General features: G+C 42.7%; 1 protein-coding gene across 1 annotated transcript in view; it reads left to right on the forward strand.

Moving 5' to 3' along the window:
* Positions 1 to 626: 626 nt before the first annotated feature.
* Positions 627 to 21,374, forward strand: part of FAM83H (family with sequence similarity 83 member H) — a 28,210-nt gene continuing 7,462 nt past the window's right edge. Inside the window, exons 1-2 of the mRNA XM_050892375.1 lie at positions 627 to 673; positions 20,128 to 20,588. Coding sequence (XP_050748332.1) covers positions 20,142 to 20,588 — 447 coding nt within the window. The 5' untranslated portion in view covers positions 627 to 673; positions 20,128 to 20,141. The remainder of the gene's footprint in view (positions 674 to 20,127; positions 20,589 to 21,374) is intronic.

The following is a 21,374-nucleotide window of genomic DNA, read 5'->3' on the forward strand; positions in this document are numbered from 1 at the left end:
ACGGGTATGGCCTCAGATATCCTTTGCATGGCACCCCCAGGGAGACGGGGGGGCCACGGGTATGGCCTCAGATACCCTTTGCACGGCACCCCCAAGGAGATGGGGGGGGCACAGGTACCCTTCACAGGGTCGCCAGCACACTGCTGTGGAAGAGGAGGGCACAGGGCCCTGCACCCTGATCATTCCTGCTGCGGTGGTGCCATTGCCCAGGAGCTACTGCTGCAGCACACTGCTATCTCCCCAAAATGGACCCTGGAGCATGAGAAGTCCCTGATGAGCCCAAACCCTCCTTCCCTGGGCAGCTGCTGGACTGAGGTGTGCAGGGCCGAGTCTGGGACCAGCGGCCAGGGTCCATGCCCAGCTGCCAGCGCTGAGCCTGCTCCCAGGCCTGCTCCGCAGCCAGGCCCAAGCTGGTCTGACAGGCTCAGGGCAGACGGGAAGGGAGAGGCCGCCTGCGGCTCAGGAATGTGCAGCCCTTATCTCTGGCTCCCCTGCAATCCTGGGGAATAACTCTCCGGAGTTTGCCTTTCTCTCGCTCTTACTCACCCTCTGCCCTGGGTGGAGCCTGATTTTCGCTGGCTCGGAGGTGCCCGTGAATCGGGCTGCAGGCACGTCCAGGGGAGCGGAGAGCCGGAGAGCACAACCCACCACCTGCCCTGGCTCACCTGGGAAGGTAGGAGAAGTGCAGGCACCTCCTGGGGTACCTGAATGGCCGCGTGAGGTGGCGGGCAAGGGCTGGGGAGGTTCTGTCCTGCTCCTCTGCGCAGGGCTGGGTGCTGGGGATCTGGGGCAGGGACTTCTGCAGGCAGCCTGTGGGCAGGAGGGCTGCTTCAACGCAGAAAGGCTCCAGTAGCAGGAGCTCCCAGCCACGCCATGACTGCCCCCGTGGGAGAAAGGAGAGTCCCAGGAGGAGACGGGAGAGGCAAGGGGGGAAGGAGAACGTCCCAGCACAGGCAGCAGGCATTGTGGCTGGTGAGGGAAGAGACCTGGCAGTCCTCAGCCTGATCAAAACTGCTTAGTGAATGCTTCACCGAACTTGTGTCCCATGTCCTTTGAGAAAGCCCCAAGGAGTGGATATTTCCAAACTTATCCCTGTCTTCGGGAAGAGATCTTGCAGCCTGACTCAGCTTCCCACGATAGTCCCTGAGCTGGTCTTCTCCTTGGATAGGAAACGCGGTAGGGATGTGTGGTCAAGAGATTGGGACAAAGAGGACTTCACTGGTGGTAGCGCTGGAAAGGCCAAGGTCTGCAGTAGGCTAAGAGCCAAGAAACAGCTCCTAAGGCCCACTGCGCCTTTACTTGCTTTGACCTCACTCCACACGCATGGGTGTGTAGCTGTCTGCCCACATGGCCTGCAAGCAGCGACACAGACATTCATGCACGTACATGCAAAAGCACAGACAGATGCGTATGGACACATGCATGCACAGGCACACGTGCATATACTCACTAATTTTTTCCACAGGTGTGAGCCTGTCTGACAGACCTCAGGTTTTGTGTGTGAGCAGAGAGGAAGGGGAAGGTGTTATGTTCCCATCACTCTAAATTGACTAAGGTCAATAGAGGTCAATTATGGCTTTTGTCTGGCCTGAGGACCGAGGTTCTCTATCTTCTAAAACAGTTAGAGTGGGAGGAGGCACTTGTAAAGGGACAGAAGTGCCTATAGCATCCTTCTTCTGCTGAAAACATCTGATTCATGAAAGCTGCAGTAAGCTCAGCTGTGATAGAGGCCACACATACATAACACTCCAGACAACAAACTAGCCCCAAAACAGAGCAGTGACAATTACAGCAGTGCGGAAAACTGGTGGCCCGGGATCCCTTTGCACAGCCTACAATAGCATGTGTTTTCATTGGATGAAGAGGCAAGCAGACAGAAGAAACCTAGCATGCCTTCACCCTATTACAAGGCCACAGAAGGGCTGCAGTTTGGGGAGAGAAAGTTTTTTTCATTTTGGCCTAACTCCCATTTATCTGAGGAGCTTTAGAGTTGTATTTGAGGGACTAAGAGAGAGTTGTATTTGCTGTCACCTGGCAGTGGAAGCAGTAGTATTCTGAGGAAAAAGAAGTTATGCTTTTTGTGTGGTTGTAGAGAAGATTGCACGTCAAAGGAAAAAGTGGACATGTTACATACCACAGTCTGGTATGATTGTGCCAGAGCAGTGTCATGACTGAGGACAGAGACACCTGTCTTCTATACATCAGTTTTCAGGCAATCACAACTTCCCAAGCAACTGAAATTCACCTCCAAACGTTGCAGGATTGGACTTCTTTGTATTTTATGGTTAAATGGAACACTTTTGGACTGCTTATCAGGCCCCATTTGGCTGGATTTTTGTAGCCCTAATGAGGAAGAGGAGTTTAATGAGTGCATTTCTAATATCAGGATGTGGGGGAAAGTAAAAGTAAAGGGCAGCATGCAGTTCTCCTTCTCCAAATTCTACTTTACACTGTTGGACCTTTTCATGAAGTTCTCTGTTTTAGACTTCCTTATTCCTGCTACCTAGTAAATAAAAATCCAAGGAAAAGGATTGATTGAAAGAGAGCAAGCTTGGCATGAGCATTGCTATCATAGACGTGGCGCTTAGGGACATGGTTTAGTGGTGTGCTTGGCAGTGTTAGGTTAACAGTTGGACTCGATGATCTTAATGGTCTTTTCCGACCTAAATGATTCTATGTTTCTATCTCTTCAGGTAGTCTGCTCTCTGTAAGAGGCCCCTGTTGCACACAGGATTGCATTTCATTTTTCAGTAGCTGTAAACATCAGGTTTTGCCCTAGTGACTCTCTACAGGTTGGATTTACACATGCCACTCCATGCACTTTATTGCATAGGACAGTTAAGATGGACATGCTGACATGCTGTCTTAATAACCATGTCACAAGGAAAATTATGACGTAATTTTTCTGCTACTTTTCCCTTCCTCTGGCCTGTAGGAAGATCCCCTGGACATTCTGAATGTCCGGCTAATTTCCTGATTGTCCAGCAAAGAATACTTTGTGGGATCCCTTGCACTGACTAATAAGCAGAGGTGAGTGGGAGTCCAGTAGGTGTTCTGAGGTGCTGACCAGGCTCCCAGTTCTACTCTGCCACATGGCTGTAGCATTCAGTACATTTACTACTTACCTTAGACACAGAAAGAGTTTATTATGCCAGTTCATAGGGTCAGCTGACAAATGTATGTAATATGGCAGATAAGTTGTCATCCCTGGAAGCTCAGTGAATGAATTGATTAAATTAATTGAAGCAATTTCTCGTCTGATGACCATGACTTCAGATGAAGTGAAACTCCTAGACTACAGCAGGCAGACATACCATTTTTTTAAATGATGACTGAGATCCATATAAGACCATTTAGAGTAAAGAATGGGATCACATTCACTCAGATGCTTTAACATTGGGTGATCAGTAGCGGCTGGTCAGATGACCACAAGAAAAGGCCTGGGGGTTGTATACATGACATCATAACAGGAATAACAAATTCCATATTTTCATCTTCCAAACAGAAATTCTAACAGTAACCCAGGCTTTGAGCCTACAGCCTAAAACACAGAGAACATTGAGAATGAGAACACAGAGAGACTTTAGCAGAAAATACAGAAAGGAAAATTGAAAGCGGAAAAATAATTGCTGTGAGGACTTAGCAGACGCAGTTGTGACTGAGAAAGGGCCTAATTCAGACTATTATCCACATTTCACCATGCTGTTCTGGGGAACATACCTGATCCGTGCTTGGTGAGAAGAGCAGTTAATAGGAAGGTATCCAGCATCGTTTGCCATAGCACTTGTAAAATTTCCATGGCAATGTGCTACAGCTAAACCTGGAAATTCTGGGGTACACTTGAAAACTAAAAGTGCTACAGGCACATCACTGTGAGCTTGGCAAGTGAGAGGCCTTAAATTGAAAGATCCTTTCTCAGTAGAAGTCCAATCCTTAGTACAGAAAGCTAGCACATGTAGGAGTAGCTTCTGGAAAGGATGAGCATATCTGTCACTGCTAATATAGGTTATTCAGTCTGCTGCCGCAGGATTAGAAAGCACTAGCTGTCCCTCCTTCACACAATGCAGAATTAAAAAACCCCACACCTTAAACCATGTTCCAGGAGACAGGTCCCTCTCCAAATCATTTACCTAGTACAACATTTTCTTGAGAGCAAACCAACATTTTCCATGTCTTATTGTCACAGTGTCTGCTCAAGTAGTTTTACCTTAGGCATTACTGTCCTCTCCTAAAACTGACCCTTCCAGAATATTAGCAGCCTGTTTTCATATAATCTTTTCTATTTTATCAGGCTGAATAATTTTTTTTAAATAATTGATTTCTAACCTTCGGGGGTTCTAGACATTTTGGAAACCTGAAAATTTTTCACAGCCCACCATAAGAGATGTAAGGGATGTCATTGAACATGGTGCATGGGCCAGCTGTGGCCCACGCACTCCTGCCTGCTGGACCACCGTTTGGAAATTGCTGCTTTATATTTTTCTCTTGGATGTACCATTTGCTGCTTCTTTGACTCTCAAAATGGCTTTGATTAATTTCTTGACCAGGGTTTGGAAGTCCTTCAAACGTTAATAGCGCTGAGAGGTTTTGTAGCTGTCTGTGGAGTCCAGCAGGCTAAAGTAAATTCTTCTGTCTGTGTTGCCTTTCTCTTCTTGCTGGTATCCAGGGCAATGAAAAGAGAAGGTGTTTAAGCCCAGCAAATTGTGCCTATACTTGCACATAAGCTCGGGGTCTCAGGCAGAGATCATATCTTACTAGCCCTTTCCAGCCGGAGTGATACAGCCTTGCTTCCTCTCAGGCAGTTCCCTTTGCTGGTGCATACAGACCTACGAAGGCCTCAGCTTTTGGGAGTGTCTTGAAGCAGAGAAGCAGGTCCAGCCAGGGAAGTGATCATCTGAGAGAGGCAGTCTGGGAACTTGCTGTGCAGGCAAAACACGTAACAACAAGCACTGGAGTCAGCACTGGGAAGGAAGATAGAGCCAGCCTGAGGTGCTGAGACATCAGCGGGGGCTGACATCAGGCAGCAGCAGATGAGAGAGAAAGGAAACATTGAGCCAGTTTCCTTTTGCTTAGACTGGATAAATACAGTCCATCGCTCTTGATTCACACCTGGCACAAAGAATCAAGAAAAATGCAGGTCCTTTTTTTTTTTTTTTTTTTTTTTAATCTGTAGGGCATCCACTCAGCATAGCTGGAACTAGAATTTCATGCTACTCTTTTAGAAAAGAACAGTTAAAGTCCATTGAAATGGAACATAATATGGACAGGTCTATACTTTTTCCAGTTTCTGCTCTTAGTGTTAATCCAGAGGTAAAGGGAGAATTTTTACATCTAGCTTCATCTGTCAGTTACTTTTCCCTGCTCTGCCTACATTAAACACTTCCTTACGGTTGAACGTTTTTCTGTGCAGAGATAGTTGTAGGCTGTGATCACATCACTGCTTACTCTTTCCAATATTAAAAGGGGCTGATAGCTTTTGCGGATCACAAAAGCCAAATGCTTGTGATAAGTATCAAAGCTAGTAAAGTCACTCCCAATTACACCAATGTGAACAGAAGCAGGCTCCAGGCCAAGCCAAAGGGAAATTTCCGTTGGAGACTCTCAAAAAAAGCTCTTGGTAATTGCACACAGATAGCTGCATGTTCCTTTCTCTCCTCCTGTTTCTCCCCTGCTAATGTTTTTTTGGCTGAGGAGGGGTGTGATTGCATTAGTACTCCCTGTGCAGAGGTGCACTGGCACAGTAGCAACCAACCCAGTGTCTTTGGGAAAGCCCAAGCAGACGGGTGGAGGATACCTTTGCTGCTGAGAGATTGAATTCTGCCTCTCATCAGCCCATTATATCAGCCTTCATCTCCCACTTGTTAAGTTTCCAACAAGCTCCTTCGTGCTTTTCTTTATCCATTGCCCCTAAGCATGGGAGGAGTTACTCATAAACAGCTACAAAGCCTACCTTCTTTTTCTCCTGCAGCTTCCTCCTGAAAAAAAACCCAACAACTATCCCATATTAGCATGCTAAAAAGTAAGTTCTAAAGAGCTAGTGTACTGAATACTTGTTTCGTTCTATAGCCTTCTCTGTACCTGTCTGTGTTCATCATTGTCCCATCTACTATATTTAGAGGAAGGATTTCTTGGGAAGGAACTAAAGTTTGCGGTTTGGTTCACTCATTATCTAATATGGTAAGGTTTTGATCATGACTGGTGTTCTTGATACTTCTGAACTTATGAACATTATTTTGTGAAATGATTGCTTAGGATAGCAGAGAACTGCATGAAAAGCCAAATAATGATAACAGCCTTCTAGAACGCGTGGAGAGAAGACACTGTGGATGTAGTTATCGTGGCTTTTTTCCTGACTTCATGAAATACCAATTCTGAGTGACTGCAAAATCAGAGGAACAGTAAATGCAAAGTACTGCAGGGCTTGTATGGAGGAGATGGGAGCCTGTGTGGTGACTTGTCAAATGATAAATGAAAGCTAGTCTGGAATCCCTGTAAAAATAAATTCACAAATGTTTCATCTTGATCCATGTGTTCTTCATGGTGGAGCACATGGACTGAGCACATGGTTCCTTAACAGACTTTATCTGTCTGATGCCAGTTACTTTCCCTGTCCTTTAGGCATTGTGATGGTTCTCCCATGCTTCTCCTTATGTTAAGACACTCCATCAAAAATTTGTTTTTCAAATGTCCCTATAGAAGCTGTCTGTGCCTAGAGACCACTTAATTCCACAACTGATTATATGTACAACACTAAATTTGCACATCTCCCAGTTGTTCCTTTGTACTTCTTGGCTCATTTTTCTCGTTCATCTGTTTATCATGTCTAATGGGGCCTAGATTATGAGATCATCTTAAGCAAGAACCAATTTAATAATTGCTGGTACTTCATCTACTACAATGGGATTCTGATTCTTCATCAGAGTCTTTTACTGTAACTGTATATTCAACCAAACCAGCAAGGCTGTTTGCCTGTAGCCTCTTGGGATTCAGGAAAATCAATTGGTTGTCACGGGGGTGGTTCAGCAACAGCAGGACTAAAAGAAAAAACAACAAAGCATAGTAATCCTATCCTATAAATCAGCAGGATGCTCATTGCTCCTTAGTGGTCAAAAAGGAAATGGCATATTAGGAAAGGAACAGAATGTAAACACTGTATATAAACCCATATTTCACTTCCATCTTGCAGCTCCAGTCCCACCATCTCAAAAAAGAATAGAGTGAAACAAATTCAGAGAAGAGAATAGACTAGAGGATCATCAGAGGCACAGAATGGTTTTCATATAAGAAACAGTTGAATAAGTTAGGGTTCTCCATCTAGAAAGGTGATGAGTGACAGGAGAGTTGACAGATGTATAAAATCAGAGTGGCATGTCAAGGGTCAATAGATGTTGATTTTCCTATCCAAAGCAAAAAAACAAAGTACAAGCAGCAGATTCAAAAGAGGAGGAGACTGTTCTTGACTGTATTGCTGAGCTGTAGAACTCCTTGCCTCTGGCTGTTGTAGATGCTGAAATTTTATATGGGTTTAGGGAAACTCTGTGTGAGTTTATGATAGCGAAATCCTTTGAAGCTAGCTGCAGTCATTAAAGCATATCAGGGTCAGGAGGTTCTTGAGCCTCAAGTAGTTAAAATTGGCTTAGACAAGCTGGTGAAGCGTCATAAATGCTTGGCCTGTCCCTGTATGTGTTCTACATCATCTGCTCTTAGTCCCTATTGGAGAGGGGTTTTTAGGCTTGATGGACCTTCAGTCCGATCCAGTACAGCTGATTTTATGTTCTGTTCTCCCAGAAACATACAGTAAAGAGAGGGTTCAGACATAGTGAGAATGAAGCCTGGAGAGACTGAGAATTTGTGCACTCTTTATTTAGAGAAAACAGAAAGAAAATACAGAAATTGATGTGAGTAAATGGCAGGTGAAATGCAAAGATGTTCAGAGGGGCTTTTACATTACAAATGTTTAGTATTAAAGAAGACCATACACAGGAGCACAAAGTACAGTATACTGCATGGAATGGGATTGGGAAAAACTACAATCTTTCTGGAGGATTATAATCTAAATCATCAGGATTTATGTGAGGAAAAGCCACCTCGGTAATTTACACAGAGAAAATTGATTAAAGTAAGTGGTAATAAACACTGAAATTATTAAGTCCAGAGATAATTGCAGGGAACTTTGGAAAAAAACTAACCAAAAGTGAGCTGAAAGGCCAGGATAATGCAAATGAAACCATGTGCTGCCAGTGTAAGGTAATTTATACACAGGAAAAAACCTGACCTAATTGTATGCCCTCTGGGATTTAAGTAAATATAGAGTTTTGGTTGGTGAAGGTGTAAGTATACTTATTATAATAAGCCTCGACTTCTCCAAATCATCTCAATAAATGCTTTCTGAAATGTGATTAAAATCCTACATTATGCTAAATTAACAGGTCTTGCATTAGGTAGTTAATGAAATAGTAATTTATTAGTATCAATCATTAAAGAGAAGGTATTAATAACATTCATTTTTATCAGACTTACCAGCAATTGAGTCTTTCTCCAGTGCTGCTCAGGAGTTCAATAAAATGTTTACGTAATCAGTACATAGTCTAGTAAAGTTCAAGGATAACATAAAGTTTGAGGAAACAGTAAATATCATATTTATAAATACCATATTTACTAAATAGCAGTAATAACAGGAAAAATCACAACACTACAATCTGATGAAATGTATTTTAATACAGTCAGATATAAAACAATATACAGAAATCCAGAATGAAGGTTGCAGTTATAGAATTGAAGATTCAGTGATGTGAAGGTGAATTAAATTACCAGAGAAAGTTCAGAGAATTCCTAAGGAAAAGCCACAAACATTGTCCAGGGACAGGAGACAAGCCCTACCAACAGAAAGTCTGTTTAATTTATCATGGAGAAAGCTGAGAAGTGATTTACACTGCACTTGAACAGACGAAAGATCTGGTATTAGGTAATTTTTCAATTGTGCGAATAGAGGCATTATAATACAGTTAAAATCTGAAGTTAAAGATTACGCTGTGACATAAGATGCATTTTCACGACAATAAAAGTAAATGAACGCTGAAGTTGCTTGCTAAGAAAATGGTTGACTCAGCTATTTGTTTTTTTTTTTTTAAATAACCATTCTAATATGTATATTTAAGTATAGTTACTGGGAGGAATGTTATCGCCTGTGTGTACAAGTGAGTGGGGTGTTCAGGCTGAAAGATTGGCTCTTTTTTGCCATTTGTATCTGCACTTTTCTGCTCTACTCTGCTGTGCTTTTCTCTACTCATCAGTCAGGCCTTTTGTAGAGTAGGACTGCGTGCTGCATGCTAATCATGGCTACTGCTCTTCCATCTATACATTAAAATAGCAGTGATAATCAAGTCTCATATTGTAGGACTTCTCTGAAGGAGTCAGGAAGCAGTTTTCCTCATTGCACAACTGGATAAATGTACTTAGGGCTTTTCGTCTTCCTTTGACCCAGCTGACCACAGGCACAGGTAGAATGGGATAGTGAAATACTGAGTTGCAGTATGTGAGCCAGATATTCATTGACTTGCAATATTCATAGAATCACAGAATCATAGAATGGTTTGGGTTGGAAGGGACCTTCAAAGATCATCTAGTTCCAACCCCCCTGCCATGGGCAGGGACACCTTCCACTAGACCAGGTTGCTCAAAGCCCCATCCAACCTGGCCGTAAACACTTCCAGGGATGGGGCGTCCACAACCTCTCTGGGCAACCTGGTCCAGTGCCTCACCACTCTCACAGTGAAAAACTTCTTCCTTACATCTAATCTAAGTCTACCTTCTTTCAATTTAGAGCCATTACCCATTGTCCTATTACTACATGCCCTTGTAAAAAGGCAATGCTAAGCTAATGGTTTGCAATATTACATCAGATGATAGAATAGTCCCCCTTCATGTACTCTTAATCTATTAAAAAGCAGTTGTGATACACGCTAGACAACAGACAGTTCAAAATTCAAATAGGCACTTTAATTTATTAAGAAGTTTTGTTTCAAAAATAGTCATCATTGGATAGGTTTGTTTTTAACAGATTTGCACAAAGTTCAGTGTTATGTTTGATCTCTAATATTTTGATCAATGAAGTAAAAACACTTGTGATAAAGCTTTTAGGTACCTGATTATTGGGAAAGTCAATAAAAATAGAAGATAGGGCAGATATACAAAGCACCTTGGATCACTTGATAAACTGATGCATCACAATTAGTTATTACACGTACTAAGAATCCATTTCATACTTATAAAAAGGAGACTGTATCTCAACAACCATTGCAAAAATTAATGGGTGAGTAGCCAACGAGCTGAAGTGCAATGCCATGGCAACATCCACAGATGTACAAGCAGGAGCAGGGAGGCAGTTTTGTCTCAAATACAGCATTGGTAAGAGAACCATCGAAATATTGTGTTCAGCTGTGCTGGCTGCATTTTAAAATGGACCTGGAACAGAGTACAAAAGAACTATTAGTACAATTTGATGGCTCACAAAATGTTGTACAGTAATGGTAGGATTCATCAGCCTTGATGTGGGTGTCTAGTGTGAGACAATTACTCACTTCACTGTATTGATTAGATTTTGGTGGTTGGTAATAGTAGTATGGACATTAGACATTCATGGAGATGTTCTACAATGAAGATGCTTAAAGTTGGGTGAGACTGGTCTGTCTTACTGTAGAAGTTATATTTGAAAATACAACTGAAAGAGTAAAAAAATCTGCTCCAATTTCTTTACTCTAGTAGCCATTTAAAGACAGAAATTCTGGAACCACCCATCTCCTAGGCAGGTTCTGGTATAAAGTGTTGAAAGTTTCAAGCTGGATCTTGGTAGAATGGATTGTATGACAGGATAAAGGTAATCTTGGAGTTAAAAAAATTGAAGACTGAGCACTGAAGCTTTGGAAGACTGATTTGTTAATGTCTCTGGGAGAAAGATTAAGAGAAGACTTGGCCAAATGTAAGCATCTATATTAGAAGATGAATCTCATCCCATAGTCCTTTGATTTTATTCACTTATTCTCCATCAGCTGTAAAGGGGAACACAAGGCAATTAGCTTGCCTGTAGGCATGTTATACACCTGCATTTAGTTAATGAATCTGACCCTGGAGGAGCAATCCTGGTTCCTAAACTTAGATGTTTAGTGTCATTTTAGGTGCCTTAGGGTATCTAAAACACAGCAGATGTGGCACAAGCCCTATGAGAGACTCACACCCTTCTCGACCAGCAGCTGGAGGCCAGGCAAGATACCTTAGGGCATCTCAAGTGACATTAAACACCTGTGTGTAGACACCTGAATTGCTCCTCTGGTTATAGTTTGTTTGCACTTTATTTATATTTAATTAACCCAAGGCTTAAGGGCTAGGTGCTGGGAAGAAGTTAGAATTTTTCCCCTTGCTACCTAATTTGACTTCTGGAATTTTTCTTTCATGTTCCTCTAAAACAACAGGGACTGGACAGCAGGATAAGTAGTGGCATATACCAGTATGCTTAGTGGTCTTAAAGAACTTCTCAGGTCCCATGTTGGTCTGTTCTGCTCATAAAATCAAGTTTAAAACAATTGCTGGAATTTTTTCCTAGGTCATATTGGCATGATATAATGGGAGTCCTTTGCTTTCTTGTACAATGTAGGGGCAGTAGTCTTCCTGGGATGCTTTTCCTGATGAAGTTGCAGCTGCTGAAGGCGTGAAGGACATTGGTGGTGTGCTTGAGCTTTCCTGTTCCCTTCTGGTAGTACATTGTAGGTTTTATGGCTCTGGGGCTTTTGTACTAAGGGTCTTCAGGGTCTTACTTTTTTCAGTACTTGTCATGTAAATGGAAGGAGGAATGTTCAGTGGTTCCTTTTGGACTGATCATATGTCACATAGCTGTTCACAATTGCAGATGCTGGATTTATGTGACCTCTTCTCCTCCTGTAACCATATACAATTCAGTTCCTGAACTATAACTGGACTACCGATTATCTTATTATCCTTTGTAAAGACCCTCAAGGGCAGTGTGGAGGTGCCACACATTATTCTTTTTAGCATCTTCATTTTTCACTAGATTCCCCATAGCTTGTGTAATAAAAATTTGTAAACTGTGACAAGCAATTAAAATAAAATGAAATTCCTAATTAAATAAAATAAACAAGCATATAAATAAGTAAAATTCTCTATTAACCAGTAGTGACAGGCTTCCATATACATTTGGTATATTTTCAATTTGTGACTTAGTTTCTTTGACAGTTACAGATTTCCAAAAATACATCTATCTTTTTCTGGGGAGAATGAAGCTGCAGAAAATAGATTTGCAGGTGAAGTTCAAGCAAGGAGGCAACCCCTTCTTGGAGTTCCTCTTTTGTTTTAGATACCACCTTAATCTAGAAAAATACAGCTGTCATGCAAGAATACTAATAAATAATGTGTGCCCTAATCTTCTGTCACTCTGGATTGAGGAAATCTGACAAGGTGTTCAGTGAATTCCTGTTAAAGAAACCAAGGCATAAAAGCAAAGAATTGCTGTCTAACTTTAATGACAGCCGTTGACAATCAGTTCTAAGGAAGTAAGGGCCCACATGGGCTATGCATTTTACAGAGCTCTTGCCCAAATTTTGCTGCTTCTGCCAAATACTTCCTTCATTTTGCTCTTCCAGGCCTCCTACATGACAACTGCCAAAGGTTTAAGAGAGAATGAGAAAGTACTTATACTCAGCTGCCCTTCCCGGCATTATACATCCTGAATGCCCTACAAAATAAACAGAATACACAGTTCTAGAGTCAAACAATAACAAGGCAACGCTGCATACTTAGTAATACATCTCATCTTCTCTAAGGCATGTGAATTGGTACTCCACAAAATCCAGCATTGCACTGTGGTAACTGACACATTTTGAATGGATCAAAACTAGCTCACATAGATGTAAAGAGACAGTAGTTTAAAAAACCAGTTATATCTTAGAAACCTCACTATGGTAAACAAATATTAGCCATAAATGGTATGTTATCAATTTCAGCTAATTTGTAGGGGAATTACTTACCAAATAGTGGATTATTTGACCTAGAACTAGAGAGACAGCATTGCAGTTGGCAGCTTAACAACATCAAATTTGAACCAGCATCTCAGAGTTCTGCCAATTGCAGAGAGTTATTCCCAGGAGTTGTAACTTAGCAAAACAAACAAACAAACAAACAAAAACATTAACTAAATGCAGAATCTAGATGAATTCCGCAAGATAGACAGCAGCAGGAGTGTACTTGGAAAGACTGCAAGTGCATGGAATCCAAAAGCTCAGGTGACTCTGCTTCCTCATAGTGAATTAGCATTCCTAGCAGAGTTTCTGCCCAGGAGCTACCTAGATCATTTTTGTAAAGTTTAATTTATTCATTGACCTGAGATCAGCTCACGCTTACCATAGTGACAAAAGATAATAACCTTTGAGGTTTCAGTTAACTTCTCCCCTTCTGCTTAAATTGACAGGGAAGTAGTTTGAAAGACTACTGAAAGAGTATCAATCATTTTGTGCATCTCTTGTCATGCAAAGCATGGAATGTATTCATTGTAGATAGCAGCACATGAGAAGCTAGAGGGAGGTTATTGGGATGATGCCAATGCTAAGTGTTCCTGAGATACTTCTTCACAGAAATTACCCGTACTTTTTAGGGCTTACAAATGGTGTAATGCAAATACACCATATCAATGAGAGAGAGAGAGAGAGAGCGCAGCATTCTTCATGCAAACTGAGAATTCATCAACCTAGTATAGTTCTTGTTGCAGATCAGGGAATTAAAGCATGCCAACCAATTAATAGAATCATAGAATCATAGAATGGTTTGTGTTGGAAGGGACCTTCAAAGATCAGCTAGTCGAACCCTCCTGCCATGGGCAGGGACATCTTCCACTACATCAGGTTGCTCAAAGCCCCATGCAACCTGACCTTGAACGCTTCCAATGATGAGGCATCCACAACTTCTCTGGGCAACCTGTGCCAGTGTATCACTACCCTTATCGTAAAGAATTTCTTCCTTATGTCCAATCTAAGCCCACCCTCTTTCAGTTTAAAACTGTTGCCCCTTGTCCTGTCACTACAGGCCTTGGTAAAAAGTCTCTCTCTGTCTTTCTTATAAGCCCCCTTTAAGTAGAATAGAATAGAATAGAATAGAATAGTTCAGTTCAGTTCAGTTCAGTTCAGTTGGAAGGGGCCTACAACGATCATCTAGTCCAACTGCCTGACCACTTCAGGGCTGACCAAAAGTTAAAGCATATTATTAAGGGCATTGTCCAAATGCCTCTTAAACACTGACAGGCTTGGGGCATCTACCACCTCTCTAGGAAGCCTGTTGCAGTGTTTGACCACACTCTCGGTAAAGAAATGTTTCTAGAAACATTTAGAAACTTGCTAATGGTACATTCAACTCCTGCATCCAGATTGTTGATAAAAATACTGAACAGAACTGGCCCTAGAATTGAGCCCTGAGCAACACCACTGGTGACTGGTCGTCAGCCAGATGTAGCCCCATTCACCATGAGCCTTTGAGCCCTGCTGTCCAGCCAGTTCTTCAGCCAGCACACCATGTACCTGCTCATCCCAGAGTTGGACAACTTGACCAGAAGGATGCTGAGAGGGCCTTACTAAAATCTGGAAAAACTACATGCACTGCCTTCCCTTCATCCACTTGGTGGGTGATCTTATTGTAGAAGGATATCAAATTAGTTAAAGTATTAGTTAAGTATTGAAAGGCCTCCCTGAGCCTTCTCTTCTCCAGGCTGAACAAGCCCAGCTCTCTCAGCCTTTCTTCATAAAAGCCCTCGGACCTTTTTCTTGGCCCTCCTCTGGACCTGCCCTAACAGGTCCATGTCTTTCTTGTACTGGGGACCCCAGAGCTGGACGCAGTGCTCCAGGTGGGGTCTCACGAGAACAGAGTAGAGGGGGAGAATCCCCTCCCTCAACCTGCTGGCCACACTTCTTTTGATGCAGCCCAGGGTATGCTTGGCTTTCTGGGCTGCAAGCGCACATTGCCAGGTCATGTCCAGTTTTTCATCCACTGGTGCCCCGAAGTCCTTCTCTGCAGGGCTGCTCTCAATCCCTTCATCCCCCAGCGTGTACTGATACTGGGGTTTGCCCTGACCCATGTGCAGGACCTTGCACTCGGCCTTGTTGAACATCATGAGGTTCACATGAGCCCACTCCTCAAGCCTTTCAAGGTCCCTCTGGATGGCATCCCTTCCCTCGAGCAAATCAACTGCATTGCTCAGCTTGGTGTGATCTGCAGACTTGCTGCTGGTGCACTCAATCCCACTCTCCATGTCATTGATGAAGATATTAAATTCTGCAGCATGAAGAAAACACACAAAACACATCACAACACCTTACCCATTATTTAAATTTTTTTCTAGCTGCATAAATGGTAATAGCTACTAACTAGAAAGCACTCTAAATTAGTAGCTTTAAGGAAAACTGCCATATGGAATAAAACTGAACATTGTAGCACATCTCTCTGCTTTCAGAAACAAACCCCCACTCATATAGTGTCCTTTTGGACTTGGAAATCAGCTGCCTGTGTATTTGAAGTAACAGATACAGAGATCTTGATTTGCTCAAGCTTTTTCTTATATGCAGAAACTTCAACCTCTTCAACTCTCATTTGGATCCAGAGGCTATGGTAATCTTTCCTTACAGATGTAGACAAAACCAGTCACTCTTGAAATTGTTTTTATTCCCCAGACTCTAAATCTGTATCAGTAGACCATCAGCTTCCCATCTTGCACAAACATAAGGTGCAGACAGTTGTTCCACTTCTGACATACCAGCAGGTGCATCGCAAGTGCAAATGGGACCATATCTTTTTGAATGCATTCCACATAATTCCCAAGAACTGTCAAGTGCTTTCACTCTCTGGAATCCTATTCAGTAAGTTAGTTTTCTCTTAAGAATTGCAGAATATTTAAGATAGTTTTTAAATTAAAGTCCTGCTTAGTTATCATGTAAGCTGTTTCAAACCAGAATTGATTTACTTCTATCAAGGATTCTATGAAGAGACATACTCCAGTGCATACACAGCGAGTGCAGTGTGTGTAGGTGGTTGAAATTGCTGCTCTTGCTCACCTGTATTATCCATGCAGCTATGATGAGTGTCCTGAGTATATTCGCCTCATTGCATACACACAAACTTTCTGTGTAGCACTAGTGCTATTACTCTGGCACTACCTGGGGGTACCGAACTTCTGTGAACACACTGTAGAGTTCATCTATGCATACATAGCAGGCTGCCCACTCAGAGTTACAACTGCTGCTGCAAACAAGTTGTCACACAATCCAGACAAAAGTATGAAATCTTCAGGTTCTTCCTGAACTTCATTTCTAAAATAAAAATGAGGATCTATTCAGGGGAATCAAAGTACATGACAGCTATACTTTAAAACTGAGCAAACTCTAGAATTTCCTCACACTTAGGTTCAGGGTAATCTAGGGTCTTCTTGGGGGAAAAGGATACTTTTTTTACAGTTTTCCTGCCTTTCCTTGGGAACAGTGTAATGGTCAAACACACTTACTGTAGCTACTCTTAAATTTTTTGTGCCCACTTGTTACGGACTTGTCCTTATATCCTTGCAGGTCATGGGTTACTTAGGCTTATGGTGGCAGAAACAGAATTTCTGTTTTTTATTTCACAGTTCTCAGATTTGTGCGTCTATTTTGGAAGAAATTAAAACCACCTGAAGGAAGTGAGGAGGCTTAATGACTAGAACCTTGCCTGGGCAAACACAGGAATGGCACACTCAGCAGACTGCAGGTTCTTTCCAAGCAGGATTTGATGATGCTTTCTCAGCATTAACTTCTAAGAAGGAGCTGGCTGAAATAAGGCACAGCATCTCCCTCCTTAGTTCTCTCCTTGTGAGCCAAAGAGGGTGACGGTGCAGATTTTCCAGCCTCATTAGTCAGCCAGAGGTCTGTTCATGCTCCTGTGTTTGGTGCAATCCAGCTCAGGTGTTTGCTGCGGCCCTCGGGATCTGTTTTCGCAGGTAAAGGTGACGTCTGGAGACCAGGCTGCCCCACCCCGGCCTGTCTGCTCCTGCTGCTCTCAGGGTGGCTGAGCGCACTGGCCCTGGTTCCCTGTGGTCAGTACTGATCTCTTTGCTGATTCTTTGGAGGCTGGAGGCTCCTCAGCACGGCCTCAGGTGGGAGATAGGCTGAGCAGCCTGGAGGCTGATGGCCCAAAAACTGTCCCAGGCTGGGTGCTGACAGACCTGCTTCCTGCCTGCCCTCCGGCCACGCCGCGCCCAGCCCGCACAAGGCCCAGGGGAGCAGTCACCCGGTGCGTTTCACAGCTGAGGCTGACACTCCTTACTGCACACACAGCGAAATGACACCCTCCGACACAGACGGGAGGAGGCAACGCCCTCCTGAGAGACTGTTTTTATGCTGGTAGCACAGTCAAGTGCAGATGTCTCTCCATGTTACAGGAGAAGCGCAGGTACCCTTCCGAACATCCCTCACAGACCAGTGGCCCTCCTGGGACTATCTGTCCCACTTCACCTATGATCACTATATTCAGTCATACCAGGGGTCCGTCCAGCTCCATATTTGTTTTCTCCCTGCGGCCAGTGGCTTAGAGAAAACCATGAGTGTCATTTTTCTTTTGCATCAAATTTATTTTTTCACTGGTACTATTTTTCCTGGTTATTCATGAATATATTGACGACCACAAATCCTTAGGGAACTAAAGTGACTCCTCTTATTGTAAAAACTACCCCACTTAGCCTTTCCCCTATGTTTCCTGACCTACCTTTCCAGCCACAGATCGTGGGATGGTGGAAAAGTGTTCTGACGAAGTATTGCGTGCCTGTCCTGTTTGTACATACTTTCTCTAACCATCCTAAAACATCCTGTGGGAAGGAGTTCTGCAGAGTAAGTAGAATTGAGAAAAAGTGTTTCCTGGTGTTCAATTTGAACCCACTACCTGCCAGTTTAATTTTATGCCCTTTTAGTTCTTGTACTGGAGTAGAAAATGGACAGCTGTCCTTGGTCATATTTTGTAGATGTCTTCTCTAGACTAAAGAGTCATAGTTCAGATTTATAATAGCCTTTTCAAGATGTGAGGAATGAGACTTTTGTATTCATAACATTCAGGTTGTGAGTTCCCTCTGAATCTGTGTAGGATGTTATTTTCTCTGTTCCTTACCTTTCAATGCTTAGCATTAGCTGACACTTTTCCTTTAAGGTCCGTCTTCTCCTTCTTGATTTATAACAGTATTGAAATAATTATATTAATCAATAAAATACAAAATTAAGGTTGTTTCACCACTTTAGATTTATCAACATTATATTCCCTCTGCCATTTTGATTGTCCAGTCAGTATCATAAGGTTCTGCTGCTGCTGCTTCATTTTTTGTTTTTGTAGTTGGCTCTCATCATTACTGTTCTGAGCAAGCTAGCATTATGAGCAGTTCGCTGCCTGCATGACCATTCATCTCCTTTATGGGTTATATCTGAATATGTTGAATATGTTGGTTTCATATCCAAGAATGAGTGGAACTCTGGGAGCATTTCCTTAAAATGAAAGGCTAAAGACACTACTAAAATAGTTCAGAGCAGGTAAATAGGTGACTTGAGCACACCAAAATGGAGGTATATAGTGGACTGCTTTTTATTTTAAGAGAAAAAAGATAGAATGAGAATTCGAGTGGGAAGATATATCTAGACAATTCAGACTACAAATAAGGCTACATGTGTAGACTATAAAGACGATTATCTATTGGAGTACTTCACACAAGGACCTGTTAGATTCAGTTGCTATCTTTATATTAAGACCATATTTTTTTCTGTTGTATCATGCAGCTCTACTATTAGTTATAGTTTGAAGCAGGAGTAACTTGTGGGAGTTTGAGGCAGGAGTAACATAGCACTGGTCTGTGCTATGCAGGTAGTCAGATAAGAAAGTCCACTCAGGCTTTATCTTGAAACTATTCTAGCTTTATACTTACAGCTATTAACGAGAGTGATACTATGGGCCTGAAGTCTTTTTTTCTTGCTCCCACATCCATGGCAATCCCTTCCATTTTGGGAGCAGAAGTGTTGGATGGCAATGACAATAGCAGCCACTTTCACCCTCTATATTCGCACTTCCTATTAATGTAACTTTGCATGAGTGGTCAAGGACAGCCACGCTCTTTTTTTGATTATGAGGAAGCCTCTGTTGGCACGTCAGTGCTGGGGCCCCAGGAAAAGTATGTCCAAGCATTGACATTAATTGGGGGTCAGAAGCCAAAGTGCTTTGGAGTTCTTTGCAGATCAGTAGGATATTATTTATTGAGTTGTATTTGTGGCATGACAAACTTTTCTTCCAAAAGTTGGTTAAAATCAAATTTGTCTTTAGTCTCAAATAATAGGTTCCCTACAGACAATTGTCAAATATTGAATATGAGCCCCTTCAGCTCAGATTTTTCCCAACATCAAGAGATTGAAGAAGCAATCATGTCTCTTGTTTTTTATTTCTTCATGGATCTCATGAAGATTTGTCTGACTTCTGACCATGTTACAACAGCAGGATACCCTTATACTTGCCTGTATTCCACTCATGCCCTGCTTCTATTCATATGCTGAGGTGATTATAACACTCAATTTATAAGGATTCAGAGGGTGCATTTGTATACATGCATATGCTTTTTGGTTTCGTGTCATATTACACACAGTAAATAATTTTTGTAGCATTTGGAAATGAGTTTTAATGGAGTCCAGATAATAACCAGCAGCATTGGTTTGGGGGGGGGGGGGGAGTAGCTTTAAAACAGAAGACAAATTTAAGCTTAGCAATCAGCAGCCTAAAAAAGAAAGTTGGGCATTCTGTTAGATGCATCATCTTTGTTCATCACAGTGCTGCCCGATTTGATTTGTTCCTTATTTTCCCCAAAACCATTTAACTGTGTTAAAGTAATGCTTAAGTGATTACCGCCTTTGCCTAATTTAAGGCTCCGTATCCATTTGGAATGAACTTTCTCCAACATTACTGTGTGCTTTGAATCTCTTCCCTTTTGATTTTGCCATCGTGAACCCCCAACTCTCACCATTTATGAGGATGGATGTGTCACTGGAGTGAAAACTGCTCTCATTGTTGGTTATTCTTTTCTTACAGCTCTCCCTCCCCTCATGGCTCGTCGATCTCAAAGCTCCTCACAGGGGGACAATCCCCTTGACCCTAACTATCTTCCCCCCCATTACAAGGAGTATTACCGCTTAGCTCTGGATGTGCTTACTGAAGAGGGCAAAGAGAGTTACCAACGCTTCCTGGCAGAGGAAGCAGCCCCTGATTTTCTTTGCAACTCAGAGGTGGATCACATCATACAGAATCTCCAGAAACCCCAGTACGCCAATCAGGAAGGTAGCACAGACACCGCAGGTGACAATGACATGGACGGATCCTCTGGGACTTACTGGCCCATGAACTCAGACCTCGCTGTTCCTGAGCTTGACCTGGGCTGGCCAATGGTCTTTGGGTTCAGGGGAACAGAGGTGACAACCCTTGTGCAACCACCACCCCCGGACAATCCCAGCATTAAGGAGGAGGCTCGCAGAATGATTCGAGCAGCTCAACAGGTGAGACAGTGAAGAGCCCAACTAGAGCAGAGGTAAAATTCTATGTGTATGGAAGATGAATCAGAATGCATCGGGTCCTCTGCTGATTCCCTTAACTTTGCTCCCAGGATCTGACAGAGGGGAAGGATGATTCCAAAACTACCGTTTACTGCATGAAAGCTAACCTCTGCTCTCTGGTCTCATGGAAAAGTGTGTAAGGCCATGCTAAAATATACCAAGACTTCACAGAATCACAGAATAGTTGAGGTTGAAAGGGACCTCTGGAGACGGTCTAGTCCAGTCCCCCGCTCAAAGCAGGGTCAGTTAGAGAGGGTTACTTAGAACATGTCCTTGGGTATCTCCAAGGACGGAGACTCCACAACCTTTCTGGGCAACCTGTTCCAGTGTTCAGTCATCCTTACAGTAATAGAGGTTTTCCTTATGTTTAACTGGAATTTCCTGTATTTCTATTTGTGTCTTGTGACTTGTCCTTTCACTGGGTACCACTGAGAAGAGTTTGGCTCCATCTTCCTTACACCCTTCCATCAGGTATTTTATACTCACTGATAAAATAAGAGTTGGGAAGGACAGGGAGATAGAGGTTTGAAGCTACTTCCCATATTATCAGCATATAGATGCAGCTATATAGTGGCTGACTGAACGTTGGCCAGGAAGTTATCTAAAAATGGCACGGGTGTGTTGGAGGGGGTGAGCAGGTGGTGGCCAAGTGGCTCAATACAACCTTCCAGTGTGGTGACCAAAAGAATACCTGCTGTCATTGGATTAATGAGTAAGGGAACGCTCAGT

This window comes from Gymnogyps californianus, chromosome 2 (genome assembly GCF_018139145.2).
Source record: "Gymnogyps californianus isolate 813 chromosome 2, ASM1813914v2, whole genome shotgun sequence".
NCBI classification, from domain to species: Eukaryota; Metazoa; Chordata; class Aves; order Accipitriformes; family Cathartidae; genus Gymnogyps; species Gymnogyps californianus.